This window comes from Pectinophora gossypiella, chromosome 10 (assembly GCF_024362695.1).
Source record: "Pectinophora gossypiella chromosome 10, ilPecGoss1.1, whole genome shotgun sequence".
Lineage (NCBI taxonomy): Eukaryota > Metazoa > Arthropoda > Insecta > Lepidoptera > Gelechiidae > Pectinophora > Pectinophora gossypiella.
The window spans coordinates 14548351-14567926 of NC_065413.1; the positions used below are offsets into that span (position 1 = coordinate 14548351).

Below are 19576 nucleotides of genomic sequence, written 5' to 3' on the forward strand. Positions count from 1 at the left end.
CGTATTTGTCCTTATCGAGATAAAAGTTATTATCTTTCTTGTTTGCCACAAGCTCGTCCATTATTTCATAAAATCTTTGCTTCATACTCATTTTTATTCACAAATAACTTTTAAACACCAAAAATACAATTAGAAATCAATTTATCGTGCGAGTTCAAACGTGTCAAACGAGCGACTGAGGCGAGCGGAGTGGCGGAGACGGTGCGCGGGTAGCGGGAGCGGCAAGCTACAAGTCGATGCGCTGAGCACGTTATGACATGTTTTGTTTTTCAACATTTACCGTGCCGTTAATGTAAATCCTAAGATTTACCAACGGAATGGTAGTAAAAGTTCGAATCGCAAATCTTTTGGGACATTTACCATTAGGAATTGGTAAATCTTAGGTTTTACTGGAATATCTTAGGATTTACTGCAGTTCGAGCTTTTACAGTAACATATAAGCTTTAAAAAAACTCAATTGAAATAATCAGCCTCATTATTTAGCTTTATTATCAAATTGCCCAATTGTCAAAAAGCAATATAATAATTGACCTTGCAATGTGATAAATAATACAGATAGTAATTATCACTTACCCCGATAGAACTATATTAATGCCCACATTAATCACATTGTCTATTAGGCCGAACGCTAAAACACGGGCGGATGCGGAGGCGGGTGCACGCGTCGGAAGTCCGCCGCGGGCGTCGAACCGCGAGCGGGTACCCGTCGCGGGCGCCCGTCTTATTTAGCGCTGCTAGTATAATTTTGACTTCGAGCGTGTATAGTTGTGTCGAGTTACCATGGATTATTTGCTAATTTATTATTTGGCAAAAAAAGGTTTTATTTAATTTACCCAGGTATGCTAAAAGTACCTACTCTTGAATAAGTAATTATGTGTATAATTACTAATGATCGTAAAATAAACTGAAATTGCTGTATATACAAACCTTTATCTTTTTTTTCTGTGTTGCCGAGTTCTTCAAAATTTTCTATTAATTGTCGACAAACTTGAAGCCATGCTTCTTGACGGGCATCTCTATCTTTGTACAATTCATTCGCCATATCCCATAATGCAGGCCGAGATTGCACCTCAATTATTACCCGCTCTGTATCGATGTTCATGATGATGGTAGGTACCTAGCTTCCGACGCGCGCCCCCGTGGCATCTGGCGGCGCTCGACTGATTTGTAGAAATAAACCCGCTCGCGGACGACCGCCGCGAGCGCCCTCGCCGTGCGCACGCCGCCCGCCGCGCGTGTGACAATCCGTCGCCCGCGCCCGCGTTCCGTCGCACGCTCCTGCGCCGCTCATACTATTTGTTCATTACAGACCCGCGAGCGTGCGCCCGCGCAAGTTTTAGCGTTCGGCCTTACATTATATAACCCATAGAGGTCTGTAAAATCAGTTTTTAAATAAGTAATTTTAACATTATTGTGTCGGATTCTAATATGCACACTATCAGTCCTTGGGAACAGAAACAAATTTCTTAAATATTTTGTCTCTTGTTATATTGAGTTCTGTGTTGTCCCTGTGTGAAATAAACTATTAAATAAATTCAATTATATGAAGTAATGCTTGTTTCATAGTGATTAGAAATACTTATTAGTGATAATACCTATTATAGCGACCAACCTGGTCATTTATACGTGAAGTAATAAATGATAGTATTTATATTCAAAAATTTGAATATGCAATACTAACGGGGGACCCCGGCACCACCAGCTCCACCCCTTCCGCCACCCACCCACCCACAGGCGAGGGCGCGGTCCCGAAGTCGCTCCACCAATGGCGGGACGGCAGTTTTTCCTAATGTTCCTTCCGTAGCTTCTATACCGACTTCAATTCTAAAAAATAAAAAAGTCTTAATTAATCAACAATTATAATAAATATATGAACCAACTGTCCTGAAAAGTATTTAGATTATTGCTACATGTCGAATATACTGTGCCCTTTTCAATTCTTTTTTATTTTTAACAATTATTTTTAATTACTAATTCTAATATAACTGTCGCGGCGTTTCCGCGAGATGTACATATTGTAATATAGCAATACTGATTAGTCTATGGTAAGTTGTCTCTGATATCGTTATCTAGTTGCTATGGTTACCTAACTGTTTTTCACAAGTTCAAACTTCCCACGTGAAGATATAATTTTGAGATGTGAAATTAATATGTGTTGAAAGAGGGAGTCCAGATATGTATTGAAAGCTAAGTACCTTAGAATAGTTTCTTAGTAGTTTATTACTCCATGGTTCTTATTGGTGCTATATCCCTAGATGTTACTTTGTCTAAGAGACATACACTGGAGGTAGATGTATGGATCTGTCGGTGCTTGTATGCACGACTTATTTGCAATGCTTATTATAAATGTGGTTCACCCAATGTTCATCATTGGGTTTCCCCCGGGGAAGATGACTGTCTCAGGCTGTAACGTGGTATACAGCCAACTTGTATCTCACATATGGTGTTGGTGTTATACAGGTGAGCCTTTGGATCTATTGTAAGTTGTTCAATATGGACTCCATTGCGGTTTCTGTTCGACCGGGTCATGGCATTGTCCGCCGATATTGATATATCAGGTGGAGTGGGTGTTGCCCGAAGCCAGTCTACATTGTGTTAGACATACCACGCTATGTGGTGACCACGAATTGCAAGATAGACAAAGTAACTTATAATTATTGTGTTTCTCAAGATAGACAGAGGTATTTGGTGATTCCATGCAGAAGGAATCATATTATAATTTGTGTTAACAGGTAACGATATCAGACCGATAAGCGAAGCAGAATCTATGTTAACCTGGCTGAACTGGGAACAGATGAATGAAGATATCATAATCAACGTGAAAGTCTAGTAAGTGCATAATTGTTATCATAACTGTTCTGTCGTCGCGATTAAGCTGTTTACTAGCTTCTTAGGTCACTTTATAGGCGGCGATATTTGGTGGAGGTGCTGGGATAGTTTATGTTTAGATATATTGGGTTGAATCCGAAATGAATATGATACAATTATGCACTGACATTACTGAAAACTTAATTTTTTATAAAATAATTGAAAGTTGTGACTCATAACGCCATCTGTTGCCAGGTCAAGTAACTAAACAAACTGAAATAGTACGTGAACAACTATTTCTTAGCTAACTAGCTAATAAGGTCCGTCTCATGATATGCTTGATGTTAATATTGTCATTAGTATTTTTATACTATGTTTGGAATTAAGTCACACATATATATTTAATTCCAAATATTTGTCAGAAATCAAAATGTACCGGAATAAGAACGGTTTGCGGGAACGTGCTTATTACCAACATGGCGAATGTTCCGCTGAAAGTATGTACGACTATGAATATCTTTATCTCTGAAATAAGCTGGTATTATTAAGAGTAAATATTGTTATTAATTTTAAGCTAATTTAAGTTTAAGATTATTACGTGTTTGTAACGTAAGTAATATTTAAAAAGAAAATATCCATCAGACATTTTCTCGGCTGACCGCAGGTTTACCAACATAAGAGCAATGGCGGACATTTTTATTTTTGTCCTTTGTGGTTTCTATACGGAGGTGTTGGAAGTGAAAAATTCTATAAAATCTGTTAATAATTAGTGTCAACTTATTTAAAGTGATTAATTTTGTGTGTCATACACTGGTGAGTATTATTGTAAATAATTTTATTAGTTTTCGCTTGCTAATTTTGAGATTTTTTACTTTTCTTATACGATAACCAAGTCTTGATACTTACGAACAAAGCTAACTTCATTTCATTTGTTTTGAAAAACAATTGAAAGTTTAGGTCGATCTACGTGAAAAGAAATATCTTTTAGTTTGAAGATAATAGTGTAATTTCGATAAGTTGTGTATATTCAATAAGTATGTATTGAATTAGATTTCTAGTTGACTTGATTCCGTTCAGTGTAAACAAGTTATACAGAATCGACTGAAATAATTATGATTTTGTCGGGAATCTTTGTAAGAAAAACGGTCATAGTCTATAATGTTTTACGTTATTATTAACAGGTGAACACCGCAGTTTATTGGAAACTTATAATAAGCGGTTATGAGTGGATAGTCGAATACTGATCCAGCTCGATTGCAGCTGTGGGTACGCGGCAAATATACCTACCTACCTACTGATTGTTACCAAAACGGATATAAGGTATGTGAAACATTGTTTCTAATATGGCAGAAACATCTCGAACGCACACGAAAAGTTAACTTTATGTATGTATCAGTGGGATAGTAATTTTATGACGCTATTCTACATACATTACGTGATGTATTCCTAAGAGGGTAGGCAGAGTATGAAGTAAATGTTTTAAAGTAAAATACCTACCAAACTTTAGAATGTATGTAAATGTATGGATTAATTCATGTTAAGGGGAAGTTATTAGCAAAATACTTCTTATTAATACTTTAATCTTATCTACTGATAAGAGTACTTTAAAGTTAAATACTATTGAATACTATAATTTGTTATTGATGTTTATGTGACAGTATAGATATTTAATTAAATAATTACCTTATAGGTTTTTCCTTTGTGTATGTGTTTGTACACTACATCAATGTATAATATGTTCTGTACATTGGTGCACTGTTGAACTTGTTTTCAGGAATTCATGTCTAACAATGGAAGAAATACTGATAAACAGGTTATCCAAATTTGTCCAAGAAATAAGGAACTTAACTGATCAAGGTCACTGCCTTTGTAAGATCTCAATAGATCAGCATAATCTAGAAAAGGCACAAATTATAAAAACTAAACTTACAGCCATATTGTCACGCTTTACATGTGAACTATATAACTATTTCAAAATATGCAATAACCCTGACCCTGATGAGATATCAGATTTCACTACTTATCAACTACAAGGAGAAGAAGTCTTGGCAGAGTTGGACGCCAAGCTGAAAATTCAAGCGGATCAACCTTCAACCTCGACAGAAGTTAATAAATCATCAAGTTATAGCAAGTTACCGGATTTGAAATTACCCGAATTCAGCGGAAATCTGCTCGAATGGCATTCATTTTGGGATCAGTTCACGTCTAATATAAGACGAAGAAATTTAAATGATGTGGACAAGCTGCTTTATCTCAAGAGCTCACTCAAGGGAGATGCGGCAAGACTTGTAGATGGATTTGATACAACAAACCGTAGTTATAAACTTGCAGTTGATACCTTAAAAGCAAGATATGGGAAAGACAGTGAGATCATATATGCTCACCATAAAGCACTTACCATGATTAAAAGAGCTGGAAATATACAAGAGAGTCGACAAACCTTAGACGAAGTCTCAAGGCACCTTAGAATACTTCAGTCTATGAAGGAAAATACTAATACCAATCAGATTCAATACCTTATTATGGAAAAATTTCCTACTGATATTATTTACGAAATCAAAATGAGATTGGATGCTGAGGCAACAAACTCGATAGAAGAGATATTAAAACAACTCTCCATAGTAATATCAGCGAAGGAAGAAGCGAACAGAGTTACTCAAGTGAATACTTCAAACGAGACATCACCATATACGGTGGAAACATTACATGTGAACGAGGCCAATAATCCAAGAACAAATTATAACTCTAATGGAACAAATCACTATAAGAGGCAATGGAACACTGCGAATCCTAGATCGTCTTCTTGGAATTCAAGACCAAATAATAAACCAACTAAAAGGAAATTCGATTCTAATGGAGAAAGAAATAATAAATTTCATGGAGGCAAAAAGGAGAAATGGTCATGTGTATTTTGTGATGGAGATCACAAAGGTGAATGTAATAAAGTTACTGCAATTGATGAAAGGAAAGCAAAATTAAAAGCCAGAAATAGATGTTTTAGCTGTTTTAAAACTGGTCACTTAGTACGTGACTGCAATAAAAAGAAAAATTGCCAATATTGTGGACGGTTTGGTTTCCATAATAAAGCATTATGTCCGAAGAGACTTCAAAACAAAGTAAAAGAGAATACGAGCGTACTGCATATTAGAGATGGATCTACGGTATTGCAGACGGCGGTAGCTGCGGTTCAAGGTCGTGATATTCTTAAGACCTGTCGGATTTTGCTCGATTGTGGTAGCCAACGAAGTTACGTCACTCGAGGGATCGCTGAAGAGCTGAATCTTCAAGTTGTAGAGGAAAATAATTTGGCGATATTTACATTTGGATCTCAGAAACCTCACGAACTGGAAAGCCCTCTAGTTAAATTGGCAATCGTTACACGAGACAAATCAATTAAAACCTTTTACGCCAATGTTGTACCTTCAATATCGCACGGTGTTTCACAGCCTGACAAGGAATTACTGGACTCGAGTACCCAAGAAAAATATCCACTCGCTGATGATGGTTCATTATCAGACCGCATCGACATTCTACTCGGAAATGACTACTATTTCACCATCATATCTACAAAGAAGATGTGCATCAAGGAAGGCTTGTACTTGGTTGATTCTGAATTTGGTTGGATTCTTTCTGGTAAAATACCGAACAAGTTAAGTGAACAACTGTCGGTACTGACATATTTCCAATCTTCGTGTGAAGTTAAACTGGATCCACCTGATCTACCGTTAGAAAGTGGAAACATAAAACTCTTATGGGATTTAGAGTCGATAGGGATTACCGATTCACCAAAGTCCACACTGGAAGAGGAAGCAGTTCATCATTTCAATAAAACTACCCAGTTTGAAGATGGGAGATACCAAGTAAAATGGCCTTGGATGCACTACCCTCCCGAACTTCCATCGAATTATGGTCTCGCAATTGGTAGATTAAAAAGTTTATTGAAACGATCGGATACTGAGACCCCTTGATACCTACTATGAGATCCTCAAGGAGCAGTTGGATGCCAAAGTTATAGAAGCTGTCGAACCTTTAGCTTCTAATAAAACAACTCATCCTGTACATTATTTACCACATCATATGGTACACCAAAACGGAAAACGAGGCCGCATAGTCTACGACGCCTCCGCAAAAATTAATGGCGAAAAGAGTTTGAACGAGTGTTTGTACAGAGGACCATCAATGATAGGAGACCTCACTGGTTTGATCATTAGCTTCAGGTCAAACAAGGTGGCTATGTCGGCTGATGTTGAAAAGGCCTTTCTTCAAGTAGGCCTTCAAGCAGAAGATAGAGACGTAACCAGATTCCTGTGGATCAAAGACCCTAACAAAGAACTAACCGATGACAATATAATACAGTATAGATTTTGTAGAGTTCCGTTTGGAGTTATTTCAAGTCCATTTATACTAAATGCCACTATAAAACACCATTTGTCAAGCTCTGACAACGAGAACGTAAGAAATCTAGCAGATCACATATATGTGGATAATGTCATTACCGGAACAAATGATACAGAAAAGGCTTTGGAACTATATCGTGTCTCTAAGGAAACATTTCAACAGATTTCTATGAACTTGAGAGATTGGAGTTCTAATTCAAAAGATTTTATGCGACAAGTTCCAGATATTTCTTCAAATCAAATAGTTAAAATACTGGGTTTAAACTGGCACCTAGAAGATGATACACTACACATCAAAACATGTGCAAAGGATAACACAAATACTAAGAGAGGTATCCTAAAAAGCGTTGCATCTGTGTATGATCCATGTGGCTATGCCGTACCAGCACTTCTATCAGCAAAATTACTTTTACAAGATTTATGGAAAATGAAAATAAAATGGGACTCACCATTACCCAAAGATATTGTTGATAAATGGGTTGACATCAAACAACATTTGAATGAAATTGAGGAAGTAAGTCTACATAGATGTTACCTGAAAAATGAGCAGAGTAACGACTGTGAAATACATTGCTTTACGGACTCTTCAACCAGAGCTTATGCAGCAGTGGTTTATGTAGTTGGAGAAGATGAGAAGAGTTTTGTGATTGGCAAATCTCGTCTCGTGCCAATCAAAGATCAAGAACATTTGAAAATACCACGTCTGGAGTTACTTGGAGCATTAATTGGAAGTCGTCTGATACAATATGTAACTAAATTCATTAATTTGAATGTAAGCAAGCAAGTGCTATGGACTGATAGTCAGATTGTCATTGATTGGTTCAATTCGAATAAGCTATTGACTCCATTTGTGTCAAGGAGGATCGAAGAGATAAAACGTAATAAAAACTTGATTGTCAGATACGTACCGTCAGAACTTAATCCAGCTGATGCAGCTACTAGACCAACGAATTCTATCGAAGACGGAAGAAAGTGGTTGACAGGACCAGACTTTCTACTTCAAGATCCGAATACTTGGCCTACACATACAAGGAGTGATACAATTTTTTTGATTGGGGAGGATCTGACGAGTACTGATGATGTACAAGATAAGATCCCTGAGTCAATGGTTGTAGAGAATGAAGATAACTCTCATGACGACCACCAGTTAATGGAACGAGGAATAGAAACTGACTCACATAATACACTGGAAGAAATTAGAAAAATACAGTCAGAATATTTTAAAGAGGAAGTGAATGGTAAAGAAACAAGTCTCAGTCGTAACCTTGGATTGTTCAAGGATGTAGATGGTATCTTACGATGCAAGGGCAGGTTTAGGAATGCCAACTGGTCATTTGATAAGAGGTATCCTATGATAATACCTAAGGATTGTAACTTTACCAATAAAGTAATCAAAGATACACATGAAAGGAACTACCACGTTGGTGCTAGTCATACACTAAGTTTAATTCGGCAAACCTACTGGATACCGCAAGGCAAGAGACAAGTTTTGAAGATCTTAAAGAAATGTCCACGTTGTTCGAAGCATGGCGGTGGACCCTTCAAACTACCACCCACACCTGCGTTGCCATATGAAAGGGTTAATTATAGCAAAGCCTTTACGTTTACTGGAGTAGATTATTTAGGACCTGTATTGGTCAAAACAGAGACAGGTACCAGCAAAAGATGGATATGTCTATTTACATGCCTTGCAGTTAGAGCTATACACTTAGAAGTTGTGCAAGATTTATCAGCTTAAGAAGGACTATCCGCTTTTAGGCGAATGTGTTCTACTAGAGGAGTACCAGAACTTATTACTTCTGACAATGCCTTACACTTCAAATTGATATCTGACATAGTATCTAAACCATACTGTGTTCAAAATAAGATAAAATGGCGATTTATACCCGAACTTGCGCCTTGGTTTGGAGCTTTCTATGAACGACTAGTAGGACTAGTGAAACATTGTATGCGTAGAACACTACAAAAACATCTATTGAATGATAGTCAACTGTCAACGATAGTAAAAGAAATAGAAGCTGTATTAAACACGCGACCTTTAACCTCTGTTGATGCAGAACTAGAGTTTATTTTGAAACCATCTGATTTTCTTCAACCTGGCAGATGTCTCATAATGGAGACCGCGCAGAATGGACTACCAATACAAGGTACATCAACGAAGACCAACTTAATTAAAGGATGGAAGAAGGCTCGTACAATACTACAAGAGTTCGAAGAAATGTTTCAAAATCGCTACTTACCAAGTCTACGTGAGAGATATAATCACTCGCTTAAACAACCACGTGTGACTTCTAAGTTAAATCCGCAAGAAGGCCAGATAGTTCAAATCAAAGGAGATAAAAACCGTGAAGGTTGGAAAGTCGGGAAAATTATCTCTTTGATCAAAGGCTCTGATGGATTGGTTAGAGTAGCTCAAGTTAAAGTAGGAAACTCTATCTTTACGCGATCTATTGCGCACTTGTATCCTCTGGAAGCCGAAGATGAGGAACAATATGATCCAGTACCTCAAGATACTACCAAGAATTCAGAACCCCTTTGGTTGCCTTCGGATCAGTCAGTGAATACACCTGATGTTGCGACAGAAGACGTAGATGATATACATATAGATACATGCAACAACAATAAAACTACAAATGCTGAAGACATAGAAAGAACTTATGATATTTTGAATGTGACAAATAAAACGGCAGTGACTGAGAATGAAAATGAGAATGATAACAGACTTAATGAGTTAATAAATGATGATGATAAAATAATGGACAATGAATCATTGGAACAACAACCTGAAATAAATAGACCAAGACGGACTGCAGCGGTTCGAGCCCTTCAAAAGATAAGGGAATGGACACACAATTTAATGATTACCTTACAACTCTAATTGTTCCCGGCGGGAGTGTCGCGGCGTTTCCGCGAGATGTACATATTGTAATATAGCAATACTGATTAGTCTATGGTAAGTTGTCTCTGATATCGTTATCTAGTTGCTATGGTTACCTAACTGTTTTTCACAAGTTCAAACTTCCCACGTGAAGATATAATTTTGAGATGTGAAATTAATATGTGTTGAAAGAGGGAGTCCAGATATGTATTGAAAGCTAAGTACCTTAGAATAGTTTCTTAGTAGTTTATTACTCCATGGTTCTTATTGGTGCTATATCCCTAGATGTTACTTTGTCTAAGAGACATACACTGGAGGTAGATGTATGGATCTGTCGGTGCTTGTATGCACGACTTATTTGCAATGCTTATTATAAATGTGGTTCACCCAATGTTCATCATTGGGTTTCCCCCGGGGAAGATGACTGTCTCAGGCTGTAACGTGGTATACAGCCAACTTGTATCTCACATATGGTGTTGGTGTTATACAGGTGAGCCTTTGGATCTATTGTAAGTTGTTCAATATGGACTCCATTGCGGTTTCTGTTCGACCGGGTCATGGCATTGTCCGCCGATATTGATATATCAGGTGGAGTGGGTGTTGCCCGAAGCCAGTCTACATTGTGTTAGACATACCACGCTATGTGGTGACCACGAATTGCAAGATAGACAAAGTAACTTATAATTATTGTGTTTCTCAAGATAGACAGAGGTATTTGGTGATTCCATGCAGAAGGAATCATATTATAATTTGTGTTAACAGGTAACGATATCAGACCGATAAGCGAAGCAGAATCTATGTTAACCTGGCTGAACTGGGAACAGATGAATGAAGATATCATAATCAACGTGAAAGTCTAGTAAGTGCATAATTGTTATCATAACTGTTCTGTCGTCGCGATTAAGCTGTTTACTAGCTTCTTAGGTCACTTTATAGGCGGCGATAATAACCTCTATTGTTCTACAGATGATAAGATAAAAAAAAATATGAAAATTATTTGTACTAACTGGACCATGTTGCAGGCATAAATAGTGACAGTCAAGGTATACATAATAATTATAGTTAGCAACATCCAGAATGTCCAATTATGAATGTTCGAGGTGGCCGTATGGATAGTAACACTAAGTGACCAAAAACATTGGCACAACCTGCGTGTACAAAAAATTAGCTACAACCTAATCTTGCTTCTGACTGTACTGCAATGGTTATACAGAGCAATTTAAAAATAACTAATTTATTTTATGATAGGTTGATATTGTGCAACTGTATAATTAATTCATCATCTATTTATGTTGTAACAAATATTGATGGTGCCTGTTTATAGCTGTCTTGTAGCTCTGCCTACCTTGATAGACATACCTACATGCATGACTATATTAATATTAGTAAAGCTTTACTCTATGGTGGGTGTAAACTGACATAATATTCATTTTCATGTGTATTTATTACAATTCAAAAACAATTATACCAGTCTATATCATATAAAGCTCATGGAATAAATACTATATGATTCAGGTTTCTATATCTGAAAAATTGTATAATATGCAATACTTACGGTGGGTTCCGCCGCCGGCTCCACCATCTCCCACGACACCACCACTGTTTCTGTTCCTCTTCATTTCTGGTTTGCCCAAGAAAACAAGCGATTATTACGTAGTAATGACATCAGATGCTCCATACTGACTCTGGTTGTTTGAGGGGAGGCCTGTGCCCAGCAATGGGACGTACATAGGCTGTTTATATTAATGACATCAGTTATATATTATACACACACAAACAAACACCCCCCTTTGTGCACAGGCTGCTTGCAATTAGCTGCTGAGTTAGTAAGCTCATGCATCAACACTGCATTGTTGTTAAACCATACTGTTCCTTCCTCATAGGAGCACAGTATTATAGGAAGCCCCTTACCCTTGTAATTAACTCACCCTCATAGGTTCAGTTGCAATCCCTTTGCTGCACAAAGACAATTATGAATAAGTATAACACAGTTTTTACATTGAAACATATAGGTAGCTGGCGAGGAGTGGGTGTAGGAACTATAAACCTACCCCTTCGAATGTAATACTATGTGATTTTGTGAAAATGAATTGGGATATCCCAATTCTCAGGATTCTATTTTTTTAATGGCCGCCCGCCAGCGGTCCTGGGCGGCTGCTACTTCGGAGGCGGAGAGTGGCGCGCGCCGCTCCTCCACCTTCGGCCGCACCATCATCGCCGCGCGCCACAGCCTTCTCTTGGCGTCGGTGAGAGGGCGCGGTCCCGAAGTCGCTCCACCAATGGCGGGACGGGTGTACTGCCTAATGTCTCCTCTGTCACTTCGACGCTGACTTCAATTCTAAAAAATAAAAAAGTCTTAATTAATCAACAATTATAATAAATATATGAACCAACTGTCCTGAAAAGTATTTAGATTATTGCTACATGTCGAATATACTGTGCCCTTTTCAATGTTTGTTTATATTTTTAACATTTATTTTTAATTACTAATTCTAATATAACCTGTTTTGTTCTACAGATGACAAGATAAAAAAATATATGAAAATTATTTGTACTAACTGGACCATGTTGCAGGCATAAATAGTGACAGTCAAGGTATACTATACATATAGTTAGCAACATCCAGAATGTCCAATCATGGATGTTCGAGAGCAAAAAGATTTTTTAAAAACATAACTAATTTATTTTATGATGGGTTGATATTGTGCAACTGTATAATTAATTCATCATCTATTTATGTTGTAACAAATATTGATGGTGCCTGTTTATAGCTGTCTTGTAGCTCTGCCTACCTTGATAGACATACCTACATGCATGACTATATTAATATTAGTAAAGCTTTACTCTATGGTGGGTGTAAACTGACATAATATTCATTTTCATGTGTATTTATTACAATTCAAAAACAATTATACCAGTCTATATCATATAAAGCTCATGGAATAAATACTATATGATTCAGGTTTCTATATCTGAAAAATTGTATAATATGCAATACTTACGGTGGGTTCCGCCGCCGGCTCCACCATCTCCCACGACACCACCACTGTTTCTGTTCCTCTTCATTTCTGGTTTGCCCAAGAAAACAAGCGATTATTACGTAGTAATGACATCAGATGCTCCATACTGACTCTGGTTGTTTGAGGGGAGGCCTGTGCCCAGCAATGGGACGTACATAGGCTGTTTATATTAATGACATCAGTTATATATTATACACACACAAACAAACACCCCCCTTTGTGCACAGGCTGCTTGCAATTAGCTGCTGAGTTAGTAAGCTCATGCATCAACACTGCATTGTTGTTAAACCATACTGTTCCTTCCTCATAGGAGCACAGTATTATAGGAAGCCCCTTACCCTTGTAATTAACTCACCCTCATAGGTTCAGTTGCAATCCCTTTGCTGCACAAAGACAATTATGAATAAGTATAACACAGTTTTTACATTGAAACATATAGGTAGCTGGCGAGGAGTGGGTGTAGGATCTATAAACCTACCCCTTCGAATATAATACTATGTGATTTTGTGAAAACAATAGGTATATTTTCCTGCAGACAAACTGTTTAAACAGTTTTGCAGGGCATTGATAATTGTATTTTTAGTATTAAGATTTAATAAAATAAATAATAATAAAATAATGTAATACTTACATAACAGTCCCCGTCCAAATCTTCGGGTATCTGCAAACAGAGATAAATATACTTTATTGAGCACAAAGGACACAATGATTGTGATTATTTTGATGTTATTCACGTGGCTGCGTGTGCGCCGTAGAAGAGTCTAAGAGTATTTTTCTTACCTTTCCACCATGGTTATTGTTAATTGATAATTATTCCACGACTGTAACAAAAACAACATAATAATTAGCGTCACTCCATTTAAAGGTTATTTTAACATGTTGACTTACTTCTATCAGAATTATTATCTCAAAAACTAAACGTTTCCTCTTTGTTTCTTCGCTTTAGGAAGTTCTTGTTTAGATTTATTTTTACTGCTGTGGCTAACTTCTTACGTTTTCTATCTTCTCTTTGACGATGCTCTTTTACTATGGAGTATTTTTTGGGCGTATCCGGCAATATTCTTGTGGCACCTTTCTTTCTTCCCTTATTTGTATTTTTTCTAGGTCCAGCCTTTGGATGCAGTCGAATCATAACTGGACTTAAGTAGGATACAATAGGGGATTCTGGATCACGGAGCGAGCAGAGTATTCACGTAACAGACTTTCAAAGTCGCTATATACAGGGTGTCCAGTGGGAAAGTTCACATTTTGAAGGTCTATAATGCAAAAAACATTGATAAAAAGTATTTATGTATATCAAAATTTACAGAAACTCAGCGGGTTTCATTTTTTGAATAAAACTCCTTCCAAATGTTTCCCGTCCATGCGCACGCACTCCTCTAAACGTGAATGCAAATTCACGAACACTTTCTTGCAAAGCTGCGGAGAAATGTTATCGATTTCACGTCGAATATTTTCTTTCAGTGCTGTGATTGTTCGTGGTTTGTTCGAGTAAACTTTTGATTTTAGGTAGCCCCACAGGAAAAAATCACAGGGAGTGAGGTCGGGTGACCTGGGGGCCCAGTTTATGTCTCCAAACCTTGATATCACTTTTTGAGGAAAAAGTGACCGTACCATGTTCATCGAATCCCGAGCCGTATAAGCAGTGGCCCCATCCTGCTGGAACCACGTGTTTCTGTTAAATCGGGAATCCCTCTCCACTATAGGGGTGAAAAAAGTTTCAATCATGTTCCTGTATCGTTCGGAAGTAACGGTTATTACCTGGCCATTTTGATTTTCAAAAAAAAAAAAACGGGCCAATTACGCAGGTGGCGGATATGGCGCACCAAACAGTCACCTTTGGGCTATGTAACTGTCTATAATGTTTCTCTTTCGGGTTTATTGGGCCCCAGTATCTGCGGTTTTGCTTATTTACGTAGCCCTCTAGATGAAAAATATGCTTCATCGCTGAAGATAATGTTATTAAGCCGGCGCTGTGTAGGGAAAACTTCCAATATCTTTTCGGCACAAGTTCTTCTTAAAACATAATAATTTTCCTTTAAGGCTTGCACTAATTGTATTTTATAGGGATGAAAATGCAATTTTTTTTTTTTTCAAAATTACTTGAATTGTTGACTTGGAGATGCTTAAAACAGCCGAATGTTTCCCTACAGAACGCCGTGGACTTCGTTATCCACTGTTTTATCAAGTTAACACTCGGGGCATCTCTTGGTCGGCGAATATTGTACCGAGAGCAAAACTTGCGGCGGGCTGCAGCGTAGGAATCACCACTCGTGAAATAAGCCTCAATTGCAAAAGCGCGATGCGCTCCCGTCCAACGCTCCATCGTAACTGCGAAACCCGCATGTAAGACCCGGTTTTCTAGACGCAATAATTAAATGATAGAGATTCGATTTAACTCAACATTGGGTTTTACGTCCATTAATGTAAAAGAAAATATTTATATTCAAATTAAGAATGTTGGTAATACAGAATGACCGGTAATAGGTATAGATTTATATGAACCCACAAAAATGCTTTCTAGCCGTGGGTAATAGCTACCGATTTATGGTGGTACAAAGGTAATTTTAATTAGCTGCACAGAAAGTAGATATAAGGTAATAGATTTTGTTTACAATTAAATTAATCTATATTACATACTAATGAACCAACCACATGGTCCATTCTATCTCAGTTCTAACGAACCAATCACATGGTCCTTTTTATTTCAATACCAACGAGCCAATCACATGGTCGTATGTTTCTCTAATATTAGTTAACCAATCACATGGTTCTTCATACCTTAAATTTAACGAACCAATCACATGGTTCTTTATACCTTAAATTTAACGAACCAATCACATGGTCATCTGTTTCTCAAATATTACCTAACCAATCACATGGTCGCTACCTTAACAAACTATTGTCATAATACCTTTAATCTTATCGTATCATGATACCTTCATACACATTTTACACATATTGATATTTATACTAAAACAAAAGATGTAATATCGTTGATTTAAATTTGATTCGTAACTCTAAGTCATGATCAACAACAATAAACGCTGTTAAAAATCATGTTCACTGTCAATATTTTCAAGATCCGTGTCACTTTCATTTATGCTTAAGGCTGCTACATGAACCCAGGGCAACATAACGATCGGCAGCGACTGTACGTAGTTTTACGCTTATGTCTACTATTACTTAAACCTGGTGTCGCCGCGATTTTATACCGGTCATTACCGAGTACTGCAATAACACGATATGGACCCGAATAATTGTGGTAGTAACTTTTTACTTTTTCCATCATTTTTAAAATTTGAAGACGTAACCTCTACTAATGCGCATATTCTTAGAATATGCACATTCGATGCAAGCATCCACATATATATTTTTTTTTTTTTTTCACGAATCTTGACATCTTAGGAAAACCAATATGTCCTCTTCAACCGATCCAGTGTTCTCTATGCCAAAGTGGCCTATGTCGTCGTGGTTCATACGACATTGCTGCCACCTTGCCGCCTTCGGCACCACCCAACGCAAATCAGATCTATTACAATTAACACACCTGTATAACTTGTTATCCTTGATAACATAATCCATTAGCATCTAAGTCAGATGAAAGTATCTCTCGAATCCGGCATAATTCACTATCGCCTAACTGCAGGGTGTGAAGCCAATCGTCACCTTCCCTAACGAATAAACAACTTGGTTGCCAAATCCCCTTAAAGCTGTCGTTACGTTGTTGTGTTGTAGGCCCAAATGTGTTAATTCTGAATTTGCCAAAAGAGAAACCTCACTGCCGAAATCTACAAAAGCTTTCACTGGAACCCCGTTAATAAAAACTTCTTTATAGAACTTTAAGTTCAGAGTAGACGTGGATATGCACATCGTCTTTTGAGAATTGGTAGCCTTACTATCACGTTACAACTGTCTATTTTATGGCGTACTTTGTTGCACCGAGTACATTGAATAAGTGGTTTCGGGCACATTCGAAATGGGTGACCTGATCCCTTACAATTAAAACAAAATATACTCTATCTATAAATATAATATATTTTATCTTGAAACCACTAGCTCTATTATCATTGCTGCCGCTAGTTGTATTGAACCCTACGTTTGGCCTATTCCTAAAATTGAAACGTTCTGGGATATTTGTCTCCTTATTACTCATTAGGGATTCTAATAACTGTTCAGGTTCTGTGCACCGTAACGCCAAAGCATTCGACTTTGTAGTTTTGTCACTCAACCCGTGTATCAGACAATCTACCGCGCGTTTGCCGATATTGCATTGGTTCAACATTGCCAATTTCTCGTAAACGTACACTACGATTGGTTCCTGGAACATACTTTTGCGCTTTAGCATGTACTCCAAGGACTGGCTATAGTTTTGCTCAAATGGGAATGCACTACACAACTTTTGTTGCCATTCCACCCACGTATACATTATGGTTTCTAGACTATCATACCACGATTTAGCCAGTCCCTGCCGTTTCTGGCAACGCGAAATGAATTGTAGTTCTTTCGTCCCCACCGTAGACGGTGGCGCACTCATTCACCTTTTTTTTTACCAAACATCTACTCGCTGTCCTTTCGATGACGGGTTAAAATCTGGAAGTATATTCTTAGGATTGAGGTTATTAGAGTGACTGGGGTGCGCCTGCCGGCGTCGGCTGGGGCTTTATTGAGTTTAGTATGTCTATAACATCCTTGGACGTGAATGTAGGACTATCTATCCGTCTAGACCGATGCGCGGTATTAATTCCTTCGTCATGTGCATCTGTATGCGGACGTTTCATCCCATGATTGACGTTATTTCTGTCTGGTAGTCTACTACGTTCACGGTCACGTTGAAGTTGATCTTAAAGGAACTGCAGCCGTGCTCGCTCTCGCGCTTACAATTGTTCTCGCTCCTGTATACTCGAACTATTCCTAGTTCTACTTTGTTGGCGACTTACACTGCGATTACGGTGGTAGAGAGTGGAGCTAGGACTACGTCTTCTACTTCTGCTTCGCGTCTTACTGTGACGATGAGAACAGCTCGATTTACTTCTACGACTTCTACTTCGCGTATTACTGCGGTGACGATGACAATAGCTTGGAATACACGTCTACGGCTTCTGGTTCGGGTTTTGCTGCGGTGACGACGCGAACGGCTTGGACTACGTCTACGACTTGTACTACGTATCTTACTTGAGTCATTGCAATTACAGTGAAATCCACCCTCGGTATGCACATCACGGTCGGTGCGCCTTTCACGTGACTGCTCGGATGTCTGGATCTCGAGAGTTGTAAGGCTCCGTCGCCTCTGAGCTTCAGATTCATCACATTGTTGCATGGTAAACAATTACCGCTCCAACGGTAAAAACAAACTATTCAACGCCACGTGGACTAGCCAAGTTCCGTATACTTTCGCCGCCAAACTTCGAATGCCCAATTTCTGAATTGCGAAATGCACTACTGTCCTCTCATCCCAGCCGTAAACCTCCGCGCACTGATTTACCTTTTTTTAGTCACATGTCTATGCGTTGGCTTTTCAGAGACGGATTAAATTCCGGAAGAATATTTTTGTAATCCAAATTTTTATTTACTGATGGTGCGCTTTGATTTAACGGCTGCGATGGGAGAGCATCTTTAATAGTTTTAATTAGTTCGACAACCTTCTCTTGCTCTCTTCTCGAAGCCAGCTCGCGATCAAGCAAGCAGCGACTGCGGCTGCGGCTTTCACCGCGGCTGCGGCTGCGTCTGGCACGTGAACGGCTCCTCCTAGGAGTCTCCAGACTAAGGACTCCGTCTCCTCCGTCCATTTCCTAGAACTTGTAGAATAAAATTGTAACCATTAATGACTAACCAACATTTGAATTTTAAATAATCTAATTTTACTGTTTTTGATGATAACTCGAAAACGTTGCGTCCGGGGCACGTAATTGTCCGCCAGATTCTACCATCCAGATAATAAATCCGAAGAACAATCCGGAGTGTTCGGTCGTCCGATATCCGGACAGCATGCCCTAGGTGCATCTAGAGAAAATAGACAATATGTTTGACCCCTTTCATCGACCTCCGTAACCTCAACCTGGTATCATCACATGTGCTGTTCATATAGGATCTATTATTGTTATTAAAGAACACCCAAAACCTGCTTGGGGATGGATAATAAGGCTATGATAACATTTTATTCACAAAAACGTAAAAGTTAAAAATATTTATGTAAAAATCTCGTAAACTATGCATGTGACCTTACAAACAACATCTTCAGTAATCCCTTATAACCCTTAATACCAGCAAGTTCTACTTTATGACAATAAATTACATTTAAGTAGTTCTACTTTATGATAATAATTACAATGACTCTTAATGATATTAGGCCAAACAAAATAATTTCATTTTTTAATTTAGTATCTAAATAAAGATTCAATTACCGACCGGACCATATTACATATGTACATACATACATATATGATGAGGTGGGCAGAGCCACAAGTAATCAA

The 19576-nt window shown here is 38.0% G+C and overlaps 1 protein-coding gene and 1 long non-coding RNA gene across 3 annotated transcripts; one reads left to right on the top strand and one right to left on the bottom strand.

Annotated features, from left to right (window-relative positions):
• The first annotated feature begins 3579 nt into the window (after positions 1-3579).
• On the top strand, positions 3580-6776 carry LOC126369938 (uncharacterized). 2 transcript variants are annotated; one of them, XM_050014540.1, is made up of 3 exons: positions 3580-3621; positions 3990-4128; positions 4583-6776. In XM_050014540.1, exon 3 carries the CDS (start codon positions 4599-4601, stop codon positions 6774-6776), a length of 2178 nt encoding a protein of 725 aa, XP_049870497.1. In that variant the 5' UTR covers positions 3580-3621; positions 3990-4128; positions 4583-4598. The 2 variants fall into 2 exon arrangements, with proteins under 2 accessions (XP_049870497.1, XP_049870496.1); XM_050014539.1 differs by lacking the exon at positions 3580-3621 and having other exon boundaries at positions 3642-4128.
• Positions 6777-12325: 5549 nt separating this feature from the next.
• LOC126370019 (uncharacterized) lies at positions 12326-14459 on the bottom strand. The gene is made up of 3 exons (XR_007566792.1): positions 13735-14459; positions 13086-13486; positions 12326-12421 (listed from the first exon to the last, which is right to left on the bottom strand). It is a non-coding gene; the product is annotated as an uncharacterized LOC126370019 (long non-coding RNA).
• Between the last annotated feature and the right edge of the window lie 5117 nt (positions 14460-19576).